This window comes from Patiria miniata, unplaced genomic scaffold, assembly GCF_015706575.1.
Source record: "Patiria miniata isolate m_02_andy unplaced genomic scaffold, ASM1570657v1 HiC_scaffold_17, whole genome shotgun sequence".
In the NCBI taxonomy this organism is placed as follows: domain Eukaryota; kingdom Metazoa; phylum Echinodermata; class Asteroidea; order Valvatida; family Asterinidae; genus Patiria; species Patiria miniata.
The window spans coordinates 8,514,723-8,534,754 of NW_024037055.1; the positions used below are offsets into that span (position 1 = coordinate 8,514,723).

General features: G+C 42.8%; 1 protein-coding gene across 4 annotated transcripts; it reads right to left on the bottom strand.

Moving 5' to 3' along the window:
- Positions 1–480: 480 nt before the first annotated feature.
- Positions 481–19,957, bottom strand: LOC119723752 (histone deacetylase complex subunit SAP130-like). 4 transcript variants are annotated; one of them, XM_038194598.1, is made up of 18 exons: positions 19,833–19,957; positions 16,307–16,594; positions 14,144–14,648; positions 13,457–13,617; positions 12,874–13,064; positions 12,251–12,648; positions 11,466–11,555; positions 10,544–10,786; positions 10,256–10,339; positions 9,560–9,748; positions 7,561–7,681; positions 6,711–6,812; positions 5,181–5,396; positions 4,465–4,577; positions 4,229–4,360; positions 3,813–3,916; positions 2,824–2,937; positions 481–2,249 (listed from the first exon to the last, which is right to left on the bottom strand). In XM_038194598.1, the coding sequence occupies exons 2-18, from the start codon at positions 16,577–16,579 to the stop codon at positions 2,100–2,102; spliced, it is 3,186 nt and encodes a 1,061-aa protein (XP_038050526.1). In that variant the 5' UTR covers positions 16,580–16,594; positions 19,833–19,957; the 3' UTR covers positions 481–2,099. The 4 variants fall into 4 exon arrangements, with proteins under 4 accessions (XP_038050526.1, XP_038050527.1, XP_038050524.1 ...); XM_038194599.1 differs by having other exon boundaries at positions 7,561–7,678; positions 9,560–9,751; XM_038194596.1 differs by having other exon boundaries at positions 9,560–9,751.
- Positions 19,958–20,032: the final 75 nt, after the last annotated feature.

The following is a 20,032-nucleotide window of genomic DNA, read 5'->3' on the forward strand; positions in this document are numbered from 1 at the left end:
AAATTGGCACAAATTTGGGCTAAAACCAGCCAAAAATGTGATTTTATTCTTTCTACAAAAATTGATGAATTTGGCCAAAATCTTCAATATTTTGGTTGTTTGAATACTGATTGATGCTCCTCTTGCATCTGGTGGTATTTCTGAGGTGTTTGGAGAAAAGTGAATTTTTGGCCAAATTTGATGAAAAATGTAAGGCTAACCCCTTACTTTTTTTTCTTTTCAATTTTGGCCAAAAAATGAAATTGCTTGAAAGTTGAAGGGAAGATGCCTAAAGAAACCCTAGAACACATTGCGACTGGACTGCTGGACAGATGTGCTATTCCAAAACCATCAGTATTTTGGTTGTTTGAATATTGATTGATGCTCGTGTTGCGTATAGTATTGTGGAGAATCAACAAATCTGTCAAACCTTCAAAATGTGTTTGAATTATGGCCAGCAATTTCCTAACAAAAAAAGAGAAATAAAATCAACAAAATACATCATATAAAGCACTGTACACATATTTATTTCGTATCAGTATTAAAATTACAGTTCTCACATAATAGACACATGCACATTATCTTTGTCCTGTATAATATACAACACCTGTTTGTGGGTCCTAACTCAAGATTTGTATACAAAATACACCTGACTTGATAAGGACGATCAATGCCAATTTTCTGGAATATCAAGCTTCGTTCAAATAGAATTTTCAATAATAAAAAAGAAATCAGAGTCCACTGTGTCAGCCTTTATGATACTCTTGTGGAGTAACATGTACTGGAAAATATATCAAAAATTATATCTTGATCTGAAATTTGAAAATAAGGGGAAAAAAATTAGCTGAATATCACTGACCAATTCTAAAAAAAAAGATATCGAAGGGATATTTCACATTTCTTTTAAGACAAATTTACCCTTTCAACTCTCATCACTTGAATTTCAAAAAGGTAGATTATTTCAATTTTGTTCACATTTGATTCCTACGAACAGTGTACAATGCTGTAGACATTTTCTTTTTAATCTTTAAAATGCCAGTGGTAGTTATAACTGATTTTAAAATATCTCTGTTGAACTCGGGGGAAAAAAATTGGCACAAATGAACTGAAAGTAAATTGTTCTAAATTTGAAGAAATACTTTTGTTTCAGATTTTCAGGAGGTCAAATTTTTATATATTATTTTTCCCCCGTTATTTCAGTCGGAAAGTTTCTTGGTTGGGGAATTCAAACGGAACACTTCTCATTTCATTTATTTTTTTGTCGGTTAAAGGTACAAAAAATAATGTTTTGCTCCAAAGTTAGGTTCGTGTCCAAATGATGTTATAAAATAATATTTTTTTCCTCCAAATTTGCAAATCGTAGGACCAAGGGACTCGACCTTCTCAAACTCCTGAGTTTTCGTTCCACTTCAAAAAACACAAAAATGAAAATGTACATTTATATATTTACAGTATATATATATTATTCTGGTCCATAACTTACGCTATGGTAAAAATAAAACATGAAAATCCCAATGCCGAAACAAAACTGCAATGTGAATGTCGACCAGAAAAACACAAAAATACTGGTACATTTCTTAAAAGGTCCTTCTCGAAATAAATGACCTAAAAACCAAATTAGGTGGACGATAACTGGCTGCATATTATTCTGCCAGGATTTGTCTTTTAAGTAAATTTAAATATTTTGGAAGTCGATGTCAACAATATCTTTCTCATGTTCATCATGTGAAATTTCCCAGATTTTTTTGTCGGCGTGAAGGACCCTTTTTGCAGTAAACCAATAAAATATGTATGCAGAATCAATCAGACGTTTCTACTTGGTGCAGTGGAAGAAAATGAACTACATTTTTACTATGCAGTAAAGACAGAAATGCTCATTGTTCAAATGATGTCTCCAGTTCATCTAAAACCATCTGAATACAGAGAGAAACTTCAAAACCGCACTAAACACACAATTCTTCCGACTCGATCAACATATGAGGAGTTGAACCACATTCACCAAAATCTTTTCATCTGACCAAGATTTAGTGGGCTGATCTTGGTTACATGACCGGCCGTGTTATGTTGCTGTGTTTCTTCATGAAGCAGTGTTTCGGAGCATGGTTCTTCATAGATCTTATTCAAGGGCTGTGTTTCTTCTTGGCGTGCCTCTTGTTGGCATGGTTCTTGATGATGGACATCACCTTGGGTTTATGCTCCAGGAGTTTCAGCATCGTGTTCTTGGCTTCCTCCAAGTGCTCCATCACGTACTGCGATCTCTGGATGTTGCCCTGAAAAGAAAAACCAAAAAAAAAATACCTCTGGAGGATGAATTTAAGACAGTTACATCTTACGTTTTGAGAAGAGATGCAAGGGACCCTTCCTGACTATCAAATCATGCATAATGACCAGTTAGACCTTTTTTTCTGAACCTGCGGTAGCTTCATCCAACTTCGTTACAAGCAGTGCGAGAAAAGTGGGAGGGGCTTGTGGTGGGCGGGGCTTGTGGTGGGCGGGGCTTGTGGTGGGGAGAGCTTTGGTGGCTAGGGCTAGTGATGGGCAAGGATTGCAGTGGGCGGCACTTGTGGAGGGTGGGCAGGACTTGTGGTTTGTAGTGGGCGGGGCTTGTGGTGGGCAGGACTCGTGATGGGCGTGGCTTGTGGTTGGTGTAGTTTGTGGTGGGCGGGGCTTGTGGTTGGTGTACTTTGTGGTGGGCAGGGCTTGTGGTGGGCAGGACTTGTGATGGGCGTGGCTTGTGGTTGGTGTACTTTGTGGTGGGCGGGGCTTGTGGTGGGTGGGGTTTGTGGTTGGCAGGGCTTGTGATGGGCTAGCACAAATCTTCCTGCTGGGATGGAGGTTGCTCACCTGTATGAGTTCATAGATCTTGGATGTGTCGCTCTCCTTCCCAGGGGTCTGCCAGGGGGCCATGCCTTCCTTGATCTCTTTCATTTCATTGAAGACGTCTAATTCCAACCCACTCTGAAAGAGAAAAAAAAAAATATCAAACTTTTCTTGAACGTAACTTTTCACTAGAGTAGGATATAAACAATTCTCTTTCACAATACCACACGAGAATGTGAAAATACTAAATTCTGAGTGTGAGTTTTGTCACTTAGAATCCAATTACAATACAAAATTTGGCAGAGCATATCTGTTTTTATTCAGACCAAAAAAAAAGGAAAGCATCGCATGTTATATCAATTGAGCATTTCAGACACGCATTATTAACCCTCGGAGCAGAGTGACCCAAAAAATCACACCGTGAAACCACATGGAGTATTTTATCACCACACTGAAGTGTCTTGGTCAATAACCCCCTCATGCACAAGATATAGGCAGGTCACATGGCCTTTGTATGGGCCAGGATTGTTTACGACCTGTCTGAGCTCTGGGCGGCACGAGCGGTTGACACAGAGAGATCGAGGGGTTGACACAGAGAGATCAGCAGCACAAAGGGGTTGGCCACTAAGTTATCCAATTACTGCACAAAGGCATCAGGTGCCTCTTGGGGCTGCTGTCTTTCAACACTCCTTACTCTGCAGTGGTTAGGGTCTGGCCAATGGGAGTCTACAGGCTTGTGGTGTATACCAGGGGTGAGGATTACATGGAATCTTGGCCTTATTGGCCCATTGAAAAAAAAAGTTATGACCTTATTTGGAAAATGTGGAGAATTTTATCACCACGTGGCTTCTCCGAGGGTTTTAAGCAACAAGTCCTGGGTTCAAGTCCCACCCAAGATTGCAAGCTTTTTTCAAACGCTCAGATGGCAGGGAGTAATACAGCACACAAGTAAAGTCTATGAAGGGCAAAACCTATCTAAAAATGACCGATTACGCTGCTTTGGTTGAACTCACCAGGTCCTCAAACTGATAGGTGATGTGCCTGACCTTCCATCCGTCCGTCTTCTTGACGATTCCTCGCTGATTGGCAATCTCGTGAATTGTGGTCTTCTTCTCCTCTGTGAAGGAAAAGCAACTCATTTATTGCTATCAATTCATAAAGCAAACTATGAATAATAATACAAAGTGAGCACATTCCAGAAAAATGAGACCAGCAGTGCGTTATTTAAGAGGTTCCAGGTTCTGATCCACCTGCAATTATTTTTTTTTGGTGGCTCGACCCTCAGCTACAAAGCACGTCAGGGTACTTCTGAATGGCTTTCAACGAACATACAAATTGATAGGTCGGCATAGCTCACTTGGTAGAGCACTGTAGCAGTATTCTGTTGGTGGCAGGTTCGAATCCAGCATTTTCTTGTGACGAGACTCACCTTTTGGCCGGACATCCGAGTACCTCTCAAAGTGGTTGTGAGTTGGTTTCCAGGATTGGCGATAGGTGTCGATCAGCCGGATGCACGGCCTTCGGAAGTAGTGCACGACGTTAATGTGGTCAACATCCGAAACTACAAATAAAAAAAAAAGGACACAAAAATACAGTAAAGCTTGCTGAATGTCAACAAAACGGGCACTTTTTTTTGTTTTCTTCTATTTTTTTTTGGCTACTGACCTGTTGGTTTCTTCTCTTTCTTCTCCTTCTTGACTCGGAAGTGTTTGTGTTTGGTTTCTGTCTCCTCGTCAGTGGACTGGTCGTCGAGGATATCGTGATGCTCCGTGGCAACCCTGCATCATTGCAAAAAAAGGGAAGAAAAAAAATTAAATCACGAAGTGCGGCTTTGTTGTGTACACTGCTTCGCGTGTATCATGGCCTCACAAGAACCAATTTCGTCGCGTCAGTGCAACAAGGTCATATCTCCTAAAATGGCATGAACACAAAACGCGAGTTTTAAAATGACAAAAGGACGTATCTCGCTTAAAATAACCCGGATGTACACGCAAAGTCAATGGACGTTGAGATACGACCTTGTTGCACGGAGCGTATTTGCGCGAGATACGACTTTGTTGCAGAATGGAGTTACGACCTTGTTGCACTGACGCAACGATTTAAACTACATATGGAGAAGGGAAGGCAATTGTAGTAAAGTATCTTGCTCAAGAACATCACATTTATTGAAAACCATAACACTGTGACTCTGTTGCCCATACTGCTGCATGTGTATCATGGCCTCAATGGTATCAATTAATACTCCATGGAGGAGAGAAGCAATTGTAGTAAAGTGTCTTGCCCAAGAACACAAGCACCATGAACTCAGTGGTGCAATGGTGCTTTTAAGCATGGACAGACCTCATTTGAAAAACGTTTTTTGAAGACGAAAGAAAGTTTACTTGTGTTGCTGCTTGCGAGGTTTCTTTCTCGGCGAGGGGCTACACTCCCCGACGGAGTTGGTCAGACTCAGGTCACGAGGGATGCTAGCCTGGGTGCCTGACTCCGAGTGGATGGTCTCAAGCTCCTGCTTGATTTTGATGGCAGACGGCAGCGCGTCCAGGCTAGCCTCTGAGGCATTGCTGTCCAGGGAGTGTTGGCTGCTGGCTAACGAATCACTGAAATACAAAAAATGAAACAAGGATTATGTGACAACAGCAGGGGTGTGAGTGACCACTGATATAAATAGCTGAAAACAGCTGAAAAGGTGTAAAAAGCTGAACTTTGGAAATCTCCTATACTTTTGTACACAGCAAGTGAGGGAAAAAAAGATGAAATCCAAAACAAAAAAAGCTGAAGTCAGCTTTAAAGCTGAGATTTTACACCCCTGCAACAGAAACTAATAAAGACTACAACGGCTAAACAAAAAAAACCTTGGTTTTGTCTTCACTATTGCTTCAGACTCCAATTTCTTGATTTTACGCTATTTTCTGACAGGCATTCTGGAGTCTTGCTGAACTGAATTATTCTATAAGATTTGAAGCGAGTTACAGAAACAGAAACGACTTCTCCAAAAGATTGACTGTGGCAGTCATATAGAAAGACCCCTAAATCTAGTAATTCGACATTAGTACAAACCGTTTGAATGTCTGAAACCAACATTTATTTGTGTTGACCTGGGTTGATTGTCACATTTTTGGGGTTGATATGACTGAAATGCCAGTCTGAAACAGGTTAAGATAAATAACACGTGAAGAATTCCATACATGGACATCACTCATTTTTCCCTGCAGTGACCTATCAGCCATCAGAAAGCGATGTCCTAAAAGTCATATTTAGCAGGGAAAATACTGAAGCATTTACTGAAAAAACACTTTTTTTCAGACCAGTCTCACTGGGTTTGTGCACAGGGTGTCAAGTGATGTCCAGGTATGGAACTCTTTCCAATAATACTCTTAAAGGGAAGATACATTTGTAAACATCACAAAACGAAATGATCAAATTATCACAAAATACCTTACTGAATTGTTAGGGAATGACAGTCTAAAGCATCCTTTAAAATCATGGCTCCTGGTGTGCTGACATTTTCAAGAAAAACTGTATTTTTCCAACGCTGGTCAGCTGACCAGCGTTGGAGAAAAACTGACTTTTTTCAAAAAGTGTTCTTAATTTTTTATAATTAGTGATTCCGTTTTTTTTTTGCAATTGATTACACACCTGTGAAGGGGTACAAGCCTGCTAGACTGATTCTCTGACCTTATAATTCCCCAAAGTCTATAAATTGCTCCGTTTGGGTCAGGGAACCAGACTATAAGAACATGATTGGTTTTCTTAGTTTTTCCAGCATCTACAAGCCAAAAACGTGAAAGAAGTCATTTTAACAATATTTGCTATGTTACTGATCCTCCAAATCCATTAATTTTGAAACTTGCAGAAAAAGCAAATGTTGTACATTCCATTTAAGGAAGGAGAGTGTTTTTTTGTTGTTGTACCTGTGTTTTGGTGAGCTTGAGGTGGACCGGGCTAGCTCCGTCTTGGGACTGCTGGGCTGGCTGTTGGACTGCGTGGTTGGTATCAACTTCCTGATCACATTACTGAGTGGAAAAAAAATTAAAAATCAGACCGTGATAGCCAGGAGATTAGAAATTTGAAATCTCATTCATTTCATAAACTCCATTTTGGCTGTCGGAAACAGGCTTCCAGAGCTACGGCTAATGTCAGCATTTTCTAAAGTAGCTGTTATTTCATAAGACGTCGACAGAAGAAAGTTTCTTGCACAAACGTCAGGGAGACAGTGTCAAGAATTATTCCTTAACCCTAACTCCCTAGGCCTTTTTGCTAGGATGTAGCCTCAATCCTGCAAAATCCTCCAATTGGCCTCATGAAAAAGTAGCATACATTGTATATAGCCTCAATCCTGCAAATTCCTCCAGTATTTCTTGAATATGGTCCGTGGAGGGGTGACCACTGCCTGAATCCTGCAAAATCCTGCGGCAGTGACTGTCAATATGTTGAGGCTTGGCCAGTGACATCCTGGAGCAGTGCGGAGGATTTCAAGCATAATCCAGGCCTATCTTTATGCATGGCTGAGCAAAAACAACACAATGTCGGGCCCAAGACCTTGACAAAGTGCCTCCTACAAAATCAGTAATGCACTTTTGCCATATAACCTCAATCCTCCAAATTCCTCCACTTTGGCAAAGAGCATAATTCTCACTTTGTTAGGGCATTACAAGGGGTGTATACGAGAGTTCAATTGGCACTTTTTTTGGGGGGGGGGGGGGGGAGACAGGCGGCAGGTATTGGGGTGTGGTAGGGGTTGCCTGTGGGTGTGTGGCTCACCTATCATTGTTTATTCTCCTCTTGAGGATGCTGGGCCTCGGCGAAGCGTTTGGATTTGGCGAGTTACTCGATGACTGCGTCGAACCAATTGACACAGATGTACTTGTATTGACCCCACCTCCTACAAGAAACAAAATTAAACAAGTCAGGTGTGTTTACAAACACAAATGCCCCGCAACGGTGACAGTTCCCATGACATAACACCACTCTTTTAACATTAACTTACATGTACCTTGGTCACATGGAACATTCATTGACAGCATTAGTGTCTTCTGTAGGTTTTATATGAATTAATCCCTAATCCCTATAATCTCAGAATAAATACATGATTTCTATTGTTTTAGCCACTGTGAACTTGACCCTCGACCTTTTGGCCCCAAATTCAATAGGCTTCTTAGGATTACCAAGAACAATCCACAAACCAAATTTGAAGTTCATATGTTAAGTATTTCTCAAGTTATCGCGCTGACAAGATTTCTATTGTTTTAGCCACTGTGAACTTGACCCTTGACCTTTTGGCCCCAAATGAAAAAGGCTTCTTAGGATTGCCAAGAACAATCCACAAACCAAATTTGAAGTTCACATGTAAAGTATTTCTCAAGTTATCGCGCTGACAAGATTTCTATTGTTTTAGCCACTGTGAACTTGACCTTAGGCCTTTTGGCCCCAAATGCAAAAGGCTTCTTAGGATTGCCAAAAACAATCCACAAACCAAATTTGAAGTTCACATGTAAAGTATTTCTCAAGTTATCGCGCTGACAAGATTTCTATTGTTTTAGCCACTGTGAACTTGACCTTTGGCCTTTTGGCCCCAAATGCAAAAGGCTTCTTAGGATTACCAAGAAAAATCCACAAACCAAATTTGAAGTTCATATGTTAATTATTTCTCAAGTTATCGCGCTGACAAGATTTCTATTGTTTTAGCCACTGTGAACTTGACCTTTGACCTTTTGGCCCCAAATGCAAAAGGCTTCTTAGGATTACCAAGAACAATCCACAAACCAAATTTGAAGTTCATATGTTAAGTATTTCTCAAGTTATCGCGCTGACAAGATTTCTATTGTTTTAGCCACTGTGAACTTGACCTTTGGCCTTTTGGCCCCAAATGCAAAAGGCTTCTTAGGATTACCAAGAACAATCCACAAACCAAATTTGAAGTTTATATGTTAAGTATTTCTCAAGTTATCGCGCTGACAAGATTTGTCCGGACACACACACACACACCCACCCACCCATACTTGTTTCACATGACTAGTGTGGACTTTCCATTGCTTTCGTGTAGTTAAGAAAAACCAGTGAAAAAACTCATTTTTCTCAAACTGTGAAAACTCTTTCAACCCAATTTTTTTTCTATGATTCCCTTTAGTGTTTCTCTTCATTCTGCTACAGATAAACCTAACCCAAAAATGCCTCTAAACCTGTTTTCCAGAAATGGGGAAACACTGTGTGGACGTGGGGCAAGTCCACACAACGTCGGTGCTACCTACATTATGTGGACGTCTTTTGTTCGGAAGTCCACACTGCGTATGTAAGACAAGCTCACCCACCCACACACCCACCCACACACCCACCCACGGAAGGACAAGGCGGAAACAATATGCCCCTTCGGCTTCGCCGCTGGGCATAAAAAAGCTTATCAACTATTTGATGAGTTGGAAAGAATGCAGTATCTAAGACGCCACTTCAGTGGTTGTGCACAATGTCTACAGAGAGTCAAGATTATTTTCAAAGTATTTACTAACAAAATTGGAAAAAATGTTTCTCGGTCCCAGATTCATGTCTTTTCAACATTTTTTGCAATGACTGACCTCAATTGAGATAATATATAATGAAAATAGTGGCGTCAGGATGCAACATTCTCTCCGATGAGTTTTCAATCACCAACAAACAAGAGATATTTGGACTCTTGCTTTAAACTTTGCAGCCGTTAGATTTGTGCGAAGCAGGTGAGGGTTAGTCCAACAAACATTACTGCACGATTCCTTCACCGGTAACCCACCTTCTAATGACGGTGCCATCCCCATGGTGTTGTGCACGGGTACCTGTCGCCGCGAGTCGATCATCATACTGACTGGGTTCAGCCGGACTGGACCCCCCACGGTGGCAGCATGTGCTGCCGCGACAACGGCCGCCGCGACCGAACTGTTCTGGGGCGTCGTCGGGTGCATCGTATGCCTGATGTGGGAATCTGCTGGTAGGGAGAAAATTATTCAGATCATCATGAATATTCAGATTATGTTAATGAGAACATCAATATTAATATATTGACATTGAGAATTATGGGTATTTTCTTTTCTTGAAGGTATTAAACAGAATTCATAACTTAATTCAAACACTGACTTCAATTTTCTATAAACCCTGTACACTCAGTGTTGTCACGGGTGATTGTGAGAAAAAATCACTTGGGTGGGACTCAAACCCACGACCTTCTACTTACTAGTGCAGACGTCTTACCACTCGACCAACAAGCTTACTGGGGTCGGATGGCTGGTTCAAACCTGATATACAAGCTGGTACCGCAACCAGACTATTCATAAGGTGGAATTTACGTCGGGGTGATGCAACACATCACCCCGATGCAACTTCCATCTTATAAACATTGACTTGTGACTGACATGTGACTGACATGTGATTGACATGTGGTTGACATGTGATTGACATGTGGTTGACATGTGATTGATTTGGTGTGACCTACCCAATGTGGATCGGACTCCAGCAGCTGACATTGATGCAAAGGAGTGGTTTGTACCATAGGAGGGCATCATATGATGGCGATAGTCTAAACGAAAAAAAACAATGTATATCACAAATATAATCTTCCACGTTTGACTTTCATTGCACAACTGTAACAGTTGCATCCAATTTTCTGACAAGAAGTGGATATGAAATTCAGGATACTGTAATTGTCTTCTGAACAGTGACAGATGAGTTTTCCAAATTTTTTTTTGAATGATTTTTATTTTTAGTTACTGATGGTACTTACTCATTGAGTCGAAGAAGTATGGAGGCATTGAGGCCGGATACCCGTGGCTCATGGCCCCAGGGTGGGGAGGTCTCTCAACCCGTCCGTCACTCATGGTCACCGTAGGGGGCAGTGCGGTGACCGTTGTGACAGCCGAGGTGTTCGGGGAGTTCCTGCTGTGGGCAGAGACGTAGGAGGGTCCGCCCTCAGAGTAAGGTGTGCTGGGCCTAGGAGGATGGGCCATCTGACGGGGGTAGACCTTGGCTGTGGGTACATGATAGGACGGACACAGATCAGAAAAGGTCTCAATGCTTGACAAGTTCCAGTTCTATTTTGGAAGATTCAGTTCTATTTCAAAGACCCAGTTCTTTAAGGAAAATTCCAGTTCTCTTTTGGAAGTTCCGGTTCTTTTTTTCAAAAAGTTCTATTCCCTTTGGATAATTCCAGTTCTAGTTTGAAAATTCCAATTCTTTTTTGGAAAGTTCCAGTTCTGTTTGGAAAATTCTAGTTCCATTTGCAAACTTCAGATACCTTTGGAAAGTTCTAGTTCTTGATGGAAAGTTCTAGTTCTGTCTGAAAAGTTCCAGTCTAATTTACAATTTTTAATTCTAAATGAAAAGTTCAACTTCAATTTGGAAAGTTTTCGGTTTAACAAACGGCACCGTAACTGGGGATTTAAGAAAGGAGAAAGAATATTGAGTATTAACCCTAGCAACCCCCATCCAGTCAAACTCCAACCCCAGGTTTTGTTGGAATCTGTTGGAGTGAGTACTGCACTAGTAAATTGATGATGCTTCACATGGGATCAGGCATAAAGCACCATAATCAGAGTTCAACGGTTTGGGTGTAGAGTTTAGTGAGGAAGGTTCCTATTAAATCACTCCAGGGGGTAAGGGTTCAAGGATAACTGTGAATGCAAGATGGTCATTCCAGTTTTACTTACCAACTGGTATTGTGGTTGTGTTGGACTGAGGTTGATTGCTTAACGTTGTCACCGTTATCGCCGACGTACGAATACTGCTGTGAATTATACCTGTGATACAACCACACACACACAAAGAAAGAGTTGAAAACAAATTGGTCTCTGTAACCCTAGCTACAACAATATTTTTCGCAAGAGGCCTTCCTGAATTCTAAAAGATCCTCCAAATTCGCTCATGCAGGGAAGATTTGTCAATCTTGTTTCTGAAGTTTGCTTCGTCGCGTCAGTGCAACAAGGTCGTAACTCCTTTCTGCAACAAAGTCGTATCTCGCGCGAAAACGCTCCGTGCAACAAGGTTGTATCTCGACGTCCATTGACTTTGCGCGTACATCCGGGTTATTTAAAGCGAGATACGACCTTTTGACATTCTCAAACTCGCGTTTTGCGTCGTTCATGCCACTTTGCGTGTACATCCGGGTTATTTAAAGCGAGATACGACCTTTTGACATTCTCAAACTCGCGTTTTGCGTCGTTCATGCCACTTTGCGTGTACATCCGGGTCTAATAAGCGAGATACGACCTTTTGACATTCTCAAACTCGCGTTTTGCATCGTTCATGCCATTTTAGGAGATACGACCTTGTTGCACTGACGCGACGGCTTGTTCTTTGCTTTGCTTAATACTGCTTCCGTGAAAAGGATGCCGGCCCCAACACCAGATAGTGTACTTAGCAGTATCAGGAATTTGAGCAAATTAATTTCATAATCGAAAAAAAAGAAAAATTGATCCATGTCATATTTGCTTACTTTGAGATGGTACTGTATGATGCGACAGTGTGGTGGCAGTTACCAGACTACTTGACGCCTGGTTGTTGATGTTACTGGCAGGGATGGCCTGGGGCGCAGGATGGGCCATCCGCTGCATGCCCAGCCCCTGGGAGGAGATATAAGCATGCTTGGCCCCTCCCACTTTCTGGACTCCTCCCCCTTGCTGTTGCTGTTGCGTGACGGTCACCCAGCTGTATGCAGCCCGCGGGTCCACGAGTTTGACCTCGGGCTTGGTCGGGTCCATGGGTTTGTTGGGGTCGGGTTTACCGTCGGGTTTTGGCTTGTCGGCGGACTTTGGGAGCTGCTTGATGTCTGGGCGGAAGGGGTGGCCCGCAGTCTGGGTGTGGGGCTGGGGCATGGATGCATGGGGCAGGGTCCTTACAAAAAGGAGGTAAATTTAGAAACCACATTTAAAATTTGGAAATGTTTCATTGCCAATCCGTCGCACATAATATAAATTAGGCACTTATTTGGTCTGCTACTTGGGCCAAATTTTATTTATGATGTCTCGCAGGAAAGCTTGCACATTGGGTAATCTGAGAACTTCTTTTGAGTCTACTTTAGTCCTTTTATAGTCAGGAACCCTGATCAATCTGGCTTACCTGTGGGCTTCGGAGGTGCTGGCATGATGCCCAGGCATGCTGGCTGCAGCAGCGCCAGGGGAGCTAGCCCTGGTGATGCCTGGTGGAGCCGTGGGCGCCATACCCACCCCGGCCAGGCCTGCTGGGGAGTGCAAGCGGCCTGGTAGGTGGTGCTGGACCGGGAGGTGAACCTGGGGCGGTTGGTGGTGCCGCTGCAAATAAGGAAGGTGGATCAACTTCATCTGTATGTTGTCTGATATTAAGATCCTCAATTCTAATATTTGTAATACAGTGAAATCTTGATAAGTCAAAACTCTGATAACTCAAAACAACTGTTAAGTCAAACAAAGAATCCATTCCCTTCAGTAGTATAACAATGATATACAACCCTGCTTAACTCAAAACTCTGCTTAAGTCAAATTTTGAACCTGTTCCCTTGAGGTTTGGCATATCGAGATTTCACTGTAGTAACATTTCAAACTTTTCATACAGTAATTCAATTCTTTTCTTTGATGTTAATGTAACTGCATGTCATTTTTTTCGCAGAAAAAAAAAATAGTAAAAAAAAATAAATAAGAAACGACCTGTCAAAAGTTTTTAATACCTGTAGTTGCTGTCCGGTGATGTTGGTTGATTGTACCGCGGAGGCAGCCACAGTTGTCGCGGTGTTGGGAAATTGCGTCTGTGACACTGGCGTGGTGGTCCTCAAGATTGCTGTCGTCATGCCGCTTTTCGGAGCAGACATGGCAGCTGCAGCAGCAGCTCCTGATGTGATAGAATTTTTTTTTTTAAGTCTTTAAGGTAACGGAAAGATTCTATAATCGTTAAAAAAATGTAATCAATGAAAAAGTTTGCAGTAGGAAAACAATAATTGTCTTGATTGATTAACCCTTACCCTACTAGACCCTCCAACGCATGCCAATATGTGCCTCAAGAAAATCTCCTATGTTTTTTGCATGGCCCTCCAATATCTGCCATGTCATTTCAAGGGTAACTGGACAGGCACTCCAATACATGCCACAGAGAACAATGAGAGTCCTCTGATAACAAAGTGAGTGCCCCCAGCTGGTCAGTATCAGGCACCCTCCAGGGCCTCCAACTCCTGCCAATTGGAGCCTTCACTGTTAAGACAAACTATCTGCCAATAAACTGCAGCTGGAGGGCATTGGCATAACCAACTGACATGCAGTAAACTACCCTCAGAGAGTAAGGGTTAATGAATCCCTTTTTTGGATACAGGTTTGATTATTAATTCAATACCAAATTTTTTTTTGTATTGCCCTGGACTCACCTCTTGGTAAGTGCGACGGAAACGCATGCTGCTGAACTTGTCCGGCTGCGACATGGGTACCAGCGATCATGCTTGGGTGCATGGATATCCCCCTGACATACTGCTGCATCGAGTGGCCTGCGAGACCGCCCACTGTACCCGGTTGGGTACCAGTTGTGACCGTTTGAACGGGCGTGGCGCTGACCTTCACCTTATGGGCGTCACCCCCGGCAGAGGTGACAACGGGCGACCCTGCTGTGGAAAGGCGCACCTGGGCCTGGGCGCTGGGTACCGGGAGCGCAGCAGCCAACAGATGGGTGCTGGGTACCGCCACAGGGGCGCTTTGCATGATATGGGTACCGAGGACCGGGTAGGTGCTGGGGGTTGACTGGGTACCGGGTGCCGGGTGTGTACCCAGAGGGGCCTGGGAGCTGGGTACCATATAGGTAGTGGGTTGTTGGTGGGTGGTTGCGACCATCTTTGAGACGACTGTCCGGGCAACGGTTTGAGAGGGTTTGCCAGTGGGCTGCATAAAGAAAAAAGAGTGTACCAATACCTATTAATCTTTATCAACTGACACCAAGGTTATCTTGAAAAACTGCATTAACCTTAACTCCTTAGGCATTTTTGCTAAGATACAACCTCAATTCTGCAAAATTCTCCAACTGCCTCCATGTAAAATATTGCATACAGCCTCAATCCTGCAAATCCTGTTATTTCTTGAATATGGCCCTTGGAGGGGTGACCACCGCCTCAATCCTGCAAAATCCTCCATCAGTCACTGTCGATATGTTGAGGCAGAGCCAGTGACATCCTGGAGCAGTGCGGAGGATCTCGAGTAGAACCTAGGCCTGAACTTTATGCATGGCTGAGCATGAACAACACAAGGTCTGGCCCAAGACCTTGAAACAGTGCATCCTCCAAAATGAGCCGCAGCTTTTTGCCAAATACCCTCAATCCTATAAAATCCTTTGTTTTGCAAACAGGATTTTGGAATGTAAGGGTTAAAATTCATGTTTGTGTAAAACATAAAATGGCATTTTACACACCTTGGGTAAAAAAGTACACAAGACACTTGGAATTGTCTCACTTATTGTGCAAATCTTTTTTATGCTAGGAATTCAGGCCAACTTTTCCAATCCATTGTGAGACTGTCGTGATATCAAATACATGTTTTTGGCCCCCCCCCCAAAAAAAGTTCTGCTTCTGATTACAAAGCATTTGAAAATAGGGTAGGTAGGTAGGGAATTTTTTTTGGGGGGGGGGGCAATTTTGTTTTGGGTACGATCACAATGGAGGTGTCTGTGTGTAGTCAAGGGTAAAGGTAGTAATTGAAGGTTTTCAGGATTTTTTCCTCATTTTTCCCTAAAACAAATTAGGGTAGGGGCTGTCAAAATAGGGTAGGTAGGGTAACCGGAAGCAGAACTATTATTTTTTGTGGCCTTGTTAATCATTTGATCACTATAAACAAGGTCAGGATTTGAACAGCAATCCTGCTGTTCGACATGCAGACCATGTCTCTATTACTTGGCAGTGTCTTACAATTACACATGCGCCTGAAGAAGCCCCTTCCCATAGTTGTGTGTGTGTGAGTTTGTTTCTGCATTCAATAGGGGATGTTGAACAATAGAGAACAATAGAGGACAATAGGGTCCCCAATTCCCGAGAGGTCCCAATTTGGATTTATGTACAAAACATATGGGAGGTCTTCCTAAAAAGTTCAAACAAAAGAGGGACAATAGGGGGTCCCTGATTGCAGGCAAATGAACACTAGTGTGTGTGTGTTTATGGTGTAAATCGAGGACACACACGTGCAACATCATCGGTGAATCGAGGACAGGAACCAAATCGAGGACGACCTCGATTAGAAAACGTGTACAAAACCAATGAGCGCTGTTGCAAAAAAGTTTAAGTACAAACAAAGGAAAAGGGAAGAGGAACAACAGAAAATTCTCGATTTACACCATCAACAAATGTGGGTAGGCATACACCGCGTTATGCGGAAGTTTTTTATTGTTAGGCAAATTAGGACAGAGTTATGGGGACTTTCTGCTGTCCCCATAGCATTTTTCGGCCCCCACAAATACCTCGTGGCAACGAGTGTAAGTCCCCACAATTACGGAACAAGAATGCGTGTCTGTGTATGTTACTAGCTGTAGACAAGCAATTCACTGCTGGACTTACAGTAGCAGCTATGGAGATGGTTGTTGGGATCTTGCCCGCCTCTACAGTGTGCTTGTGCTGCGTGATGGTAAACATGGGTTGCTCAACTGGCAGGGAAATACTGATGGGAGGGTTGACCGGCTGGACGACGACCTTAGGATTACCAGCTTTGGCTGGGCTCTTACTGCCGGGCTTAGGGTCGGTGCTGTTCAACGGCGTCGGGGGGACGGGGGTGCCGGCCTGGCCGGTGGTGGGGGTCCCACTGCTGGCGAGTGGGGCAGGCTGGGTGCTCATTTCAACGGAACTGATCTGGAAAGGATATCAATTATCATTTTCAGTCCTGAAAAAGAGTCATTGGGCAAACAGTGAAATCAGCGTCGGACAATTTCTAACCACTTGCCATATTTGTCATAAACAAAGGCATGTTTGCTCTACAGCCAGACTTATGTTGTAATGTGAGGGAAAATTTTTGAGAAAGCATGTTGGAAATGACTGAAGAATATATTACACAGAATAACCATTAGTCCCTAAAGACTTTACGTCTAAAGGTAGGGAAATTGATTTTTTTCTGGTCTTAAACCAGGTACTATAAGTAAAGTATCTTCCATGGTGAATATCAAGTGGGAAAACAGTCTCAAACGGGATCAGGCGCCGGCCGAATAGCCACTGCCTTTTTTATTGTAACTAAGTTGGGCCTAGCCCCACTCGTGTGGCTCGGATGTTGCTTTGCTGTATCCAGGGGTGTGAGTGACCACTGATAAAAATACAAATGTAGCTGAAAACAGCTGAAAACGGTGTAAAAAAGATGAACTTTGGAAGTCTCCTATACTTTTGTACACAACAAGTGAGGGGAAAAAAAGCTGAAATCCAAAACAAAAAAAAGCTGAAATCAGCTTTAAAGCTGAGATTTCACACCCCTGTGTATCCTTCGACACACATCCCGATTCCCACAGTAAAGTGAAATGGTCAACCTTTCCTGCGCCTGGGAAAATGAACAGTTTACTGCCCTTTGAAAGTATGGTTGTACTCCATGATACCTCAGCTTTGCATCGCAACTCGTGCTGCCGGAGCGACAAGATTGATTTCCATAACACTACGTCACAGACTTGGGTTCTGACATACAACACGGCTGCAATCGGCAAACATTGTACGTGTGCATATGGAATCCAGAAAGATGCCTAAATTTCTCGGAAAAATTGGAGGTAAGACTAGCCTACCTAATCAACCCGAAACGAAAAAGTGGAGAGATCATTGAATACAACCATACTTCAGGCTACTCCTAGAACTATGATGCTCCGCGGAGCGGAGCCTCATAGACAGCTTACCCCGCAAAATTGTTTTCTTCTACAAAACACCAACTTAGTACAAAAACGTCCATAAAAACCAAGCCATTTCCCACGGAACCGCTGCACAGTTTGTCCCTAAACTCCGTACTATACCTCTTGACATACTCACGTAAATTGCACCCATCAAACATCAGTGGATTCTGTCTGTTTTTAGGCCAAAATGATGAAAAATATGCCTTTCGGCACTGAGCCAACCTGACACTTGAAAAGTGCACGCAGAATGATCGATCGATGATTTTCGGTTCGCTTGGAGTGCGCCGCGGGGGTACGGTACAGGCGAAATGATAGTATGCGCATGCGTACAAGTGCAAGTACCAAACCCCCCGCGGCGCGCTCCGAGTGAACCCAAAATCATCGATCGATCATTAAGTGCGTGCACGTTTCAAGTGTCAGGTTGGCTCAGTGCAGAAAGGGCATATTTTTCATAATTTTGGCCTAAAAACTGACAGAATTCACCACCGTTTGTTGGGTGCAATTTACGTGAGTACGTCAAGAGGTATAGTACGGAGTTTAGGGGCAAATTGTGCAGCGGTTCTGTGGGAAATGGCTTGGTTTTCATTTTTGTACTTAGTTGGTGTTTTGTAGAAGCAAACAATTTTGCGGGGTAAGCTGTCTATGACTGCTCTGCTCCGCGGAGCATCATAGTTCTAGGTAGCTGGAGTTACCCAGCCCTGAGTTTTATCATTGGGTTGTCTATTAGGGCTGGAGCTAGTTTTTCTCGTAACTTGTAGTATAGGCAAAAAATTTTGGAAAATGTTCAATTTTGTCCCCGTTACACACTAATTGCAACTTCAACTCACCCCAAACTTGCCTGGAATAACCATTACACAGGTCCTTGAAGTAAAAAAACGATCCACGATGAAGATTCTGCCTACAATTGCAGTGAAAACAGGAGGAATAACCGCTAACCTGACAACCTTGCTGGCATGGTCAGGACCGCAATTGGTTTGTGCGTGACGTCATGCGCCAACAGCCAGCGCAGCCGGCAAAAACGAGTAGTTGACAGCGCTCTGTGCCTGATAATCGACCGCCATTCATTGTACACAATTTTTTTTTTGTGCACAAACCAATTGCGGTCCTGGCCATGCCAGCAAGGTTGTCAGGTTAGCGGTTATTCCTCCTGTTTTCACTGCAATTGTAGGCTGAATCTTCATCGTGGATCGTTTTTTACTTCAAGGACCTGTGTAATGGTTATTCCAGGCAAGTTTGGGGCGAGTTGCAGATGCAATTAGTGTGTAACGGGGACAAAATTGAACATTTTCCAAAAATTTTTGCCTATACTATCGTTTACGAGAAAAACTAGCTCCAGCCCTAATAGACAACCCAATGATAAAACTCAGGGGAGGGCTGGGTAACTCCAGCTAGTTCTAGGAGTAACTTCAGGCATGCAACTGGGAATTAAAAAAAAAAAAACAAGGAAATTCCAAACCCCACAAGAATTTGAACAGTATTTTTCAATTTGTAATGTCATTCATGAGAAATAAAAAACGAGGAAATCCGCGGATTCGAGGAAAATTTGCATGCCCGACAGTGATACTTTCGAAGGTCAGTAAACTGTACATTTTTCCGGGTGCACAATAAAACTGATAGGCCCCTAGACCAATACACCATTTCACCTCAAGTTCAACAGTGGAATCGGGATGTGTGGCGAAGGATTAGCACAATAACATGCGAGCCACAGTGCCAGTGGGGATAAATAGGCCTAAACATCTAGTGTTCAGACATGTTGAAACTTGAATGACATGAATGAGCACGGCCAAACTTGCAAGGCCAGGCGAGGCCAAACATGCCAAAGTGCCATGCGAAAATGAAAAGGTTTTTATTTTGGTGCAACATGCTTCCAAGTTCCAGCTTTCGTTTTCAAAAATGGAACGCAAAGACCCCAGCAAGTTCAATTCAAGTATATAGAGGACTAACATGACTAAGGATGACTTTGTATACACATGAATAGTTTAAAATGAAGTGTATAGCAACGCATAATTTTACACTGGACATGCGAAAAAAATGACTAGGCATGTGTCGAAATCGAGTGCAGGCCTAGTACCAGTAGTAGCGCAAACGCATATTGAACGCGTTGGGCCTCAAGTTTAATTCTGCAAACTACGGCTTCTTCCCACTTCTCTACAAGAGATTCTACTGGAGGAATTTTTACCTAAATCTCAGGGTAACTACTGTTGTACATGGACTTTCGGAATACTTACTTATTTTCACGTTTCAGTACTCTGTTGATGCTGAAATGTTGGGTTGATTTTCGGCATTCTCTCGGACGAATGTGTACTACACTTCCGATTTTTTTGAACGATGTTTCTTAGCCCCGCAGCTTTCAGGAACGTTGAAGGTGATTGGTTTATTTTCCATGCAAATTTACCTTACCGAGTAGCTTATGTTACGTCCCTCGTGG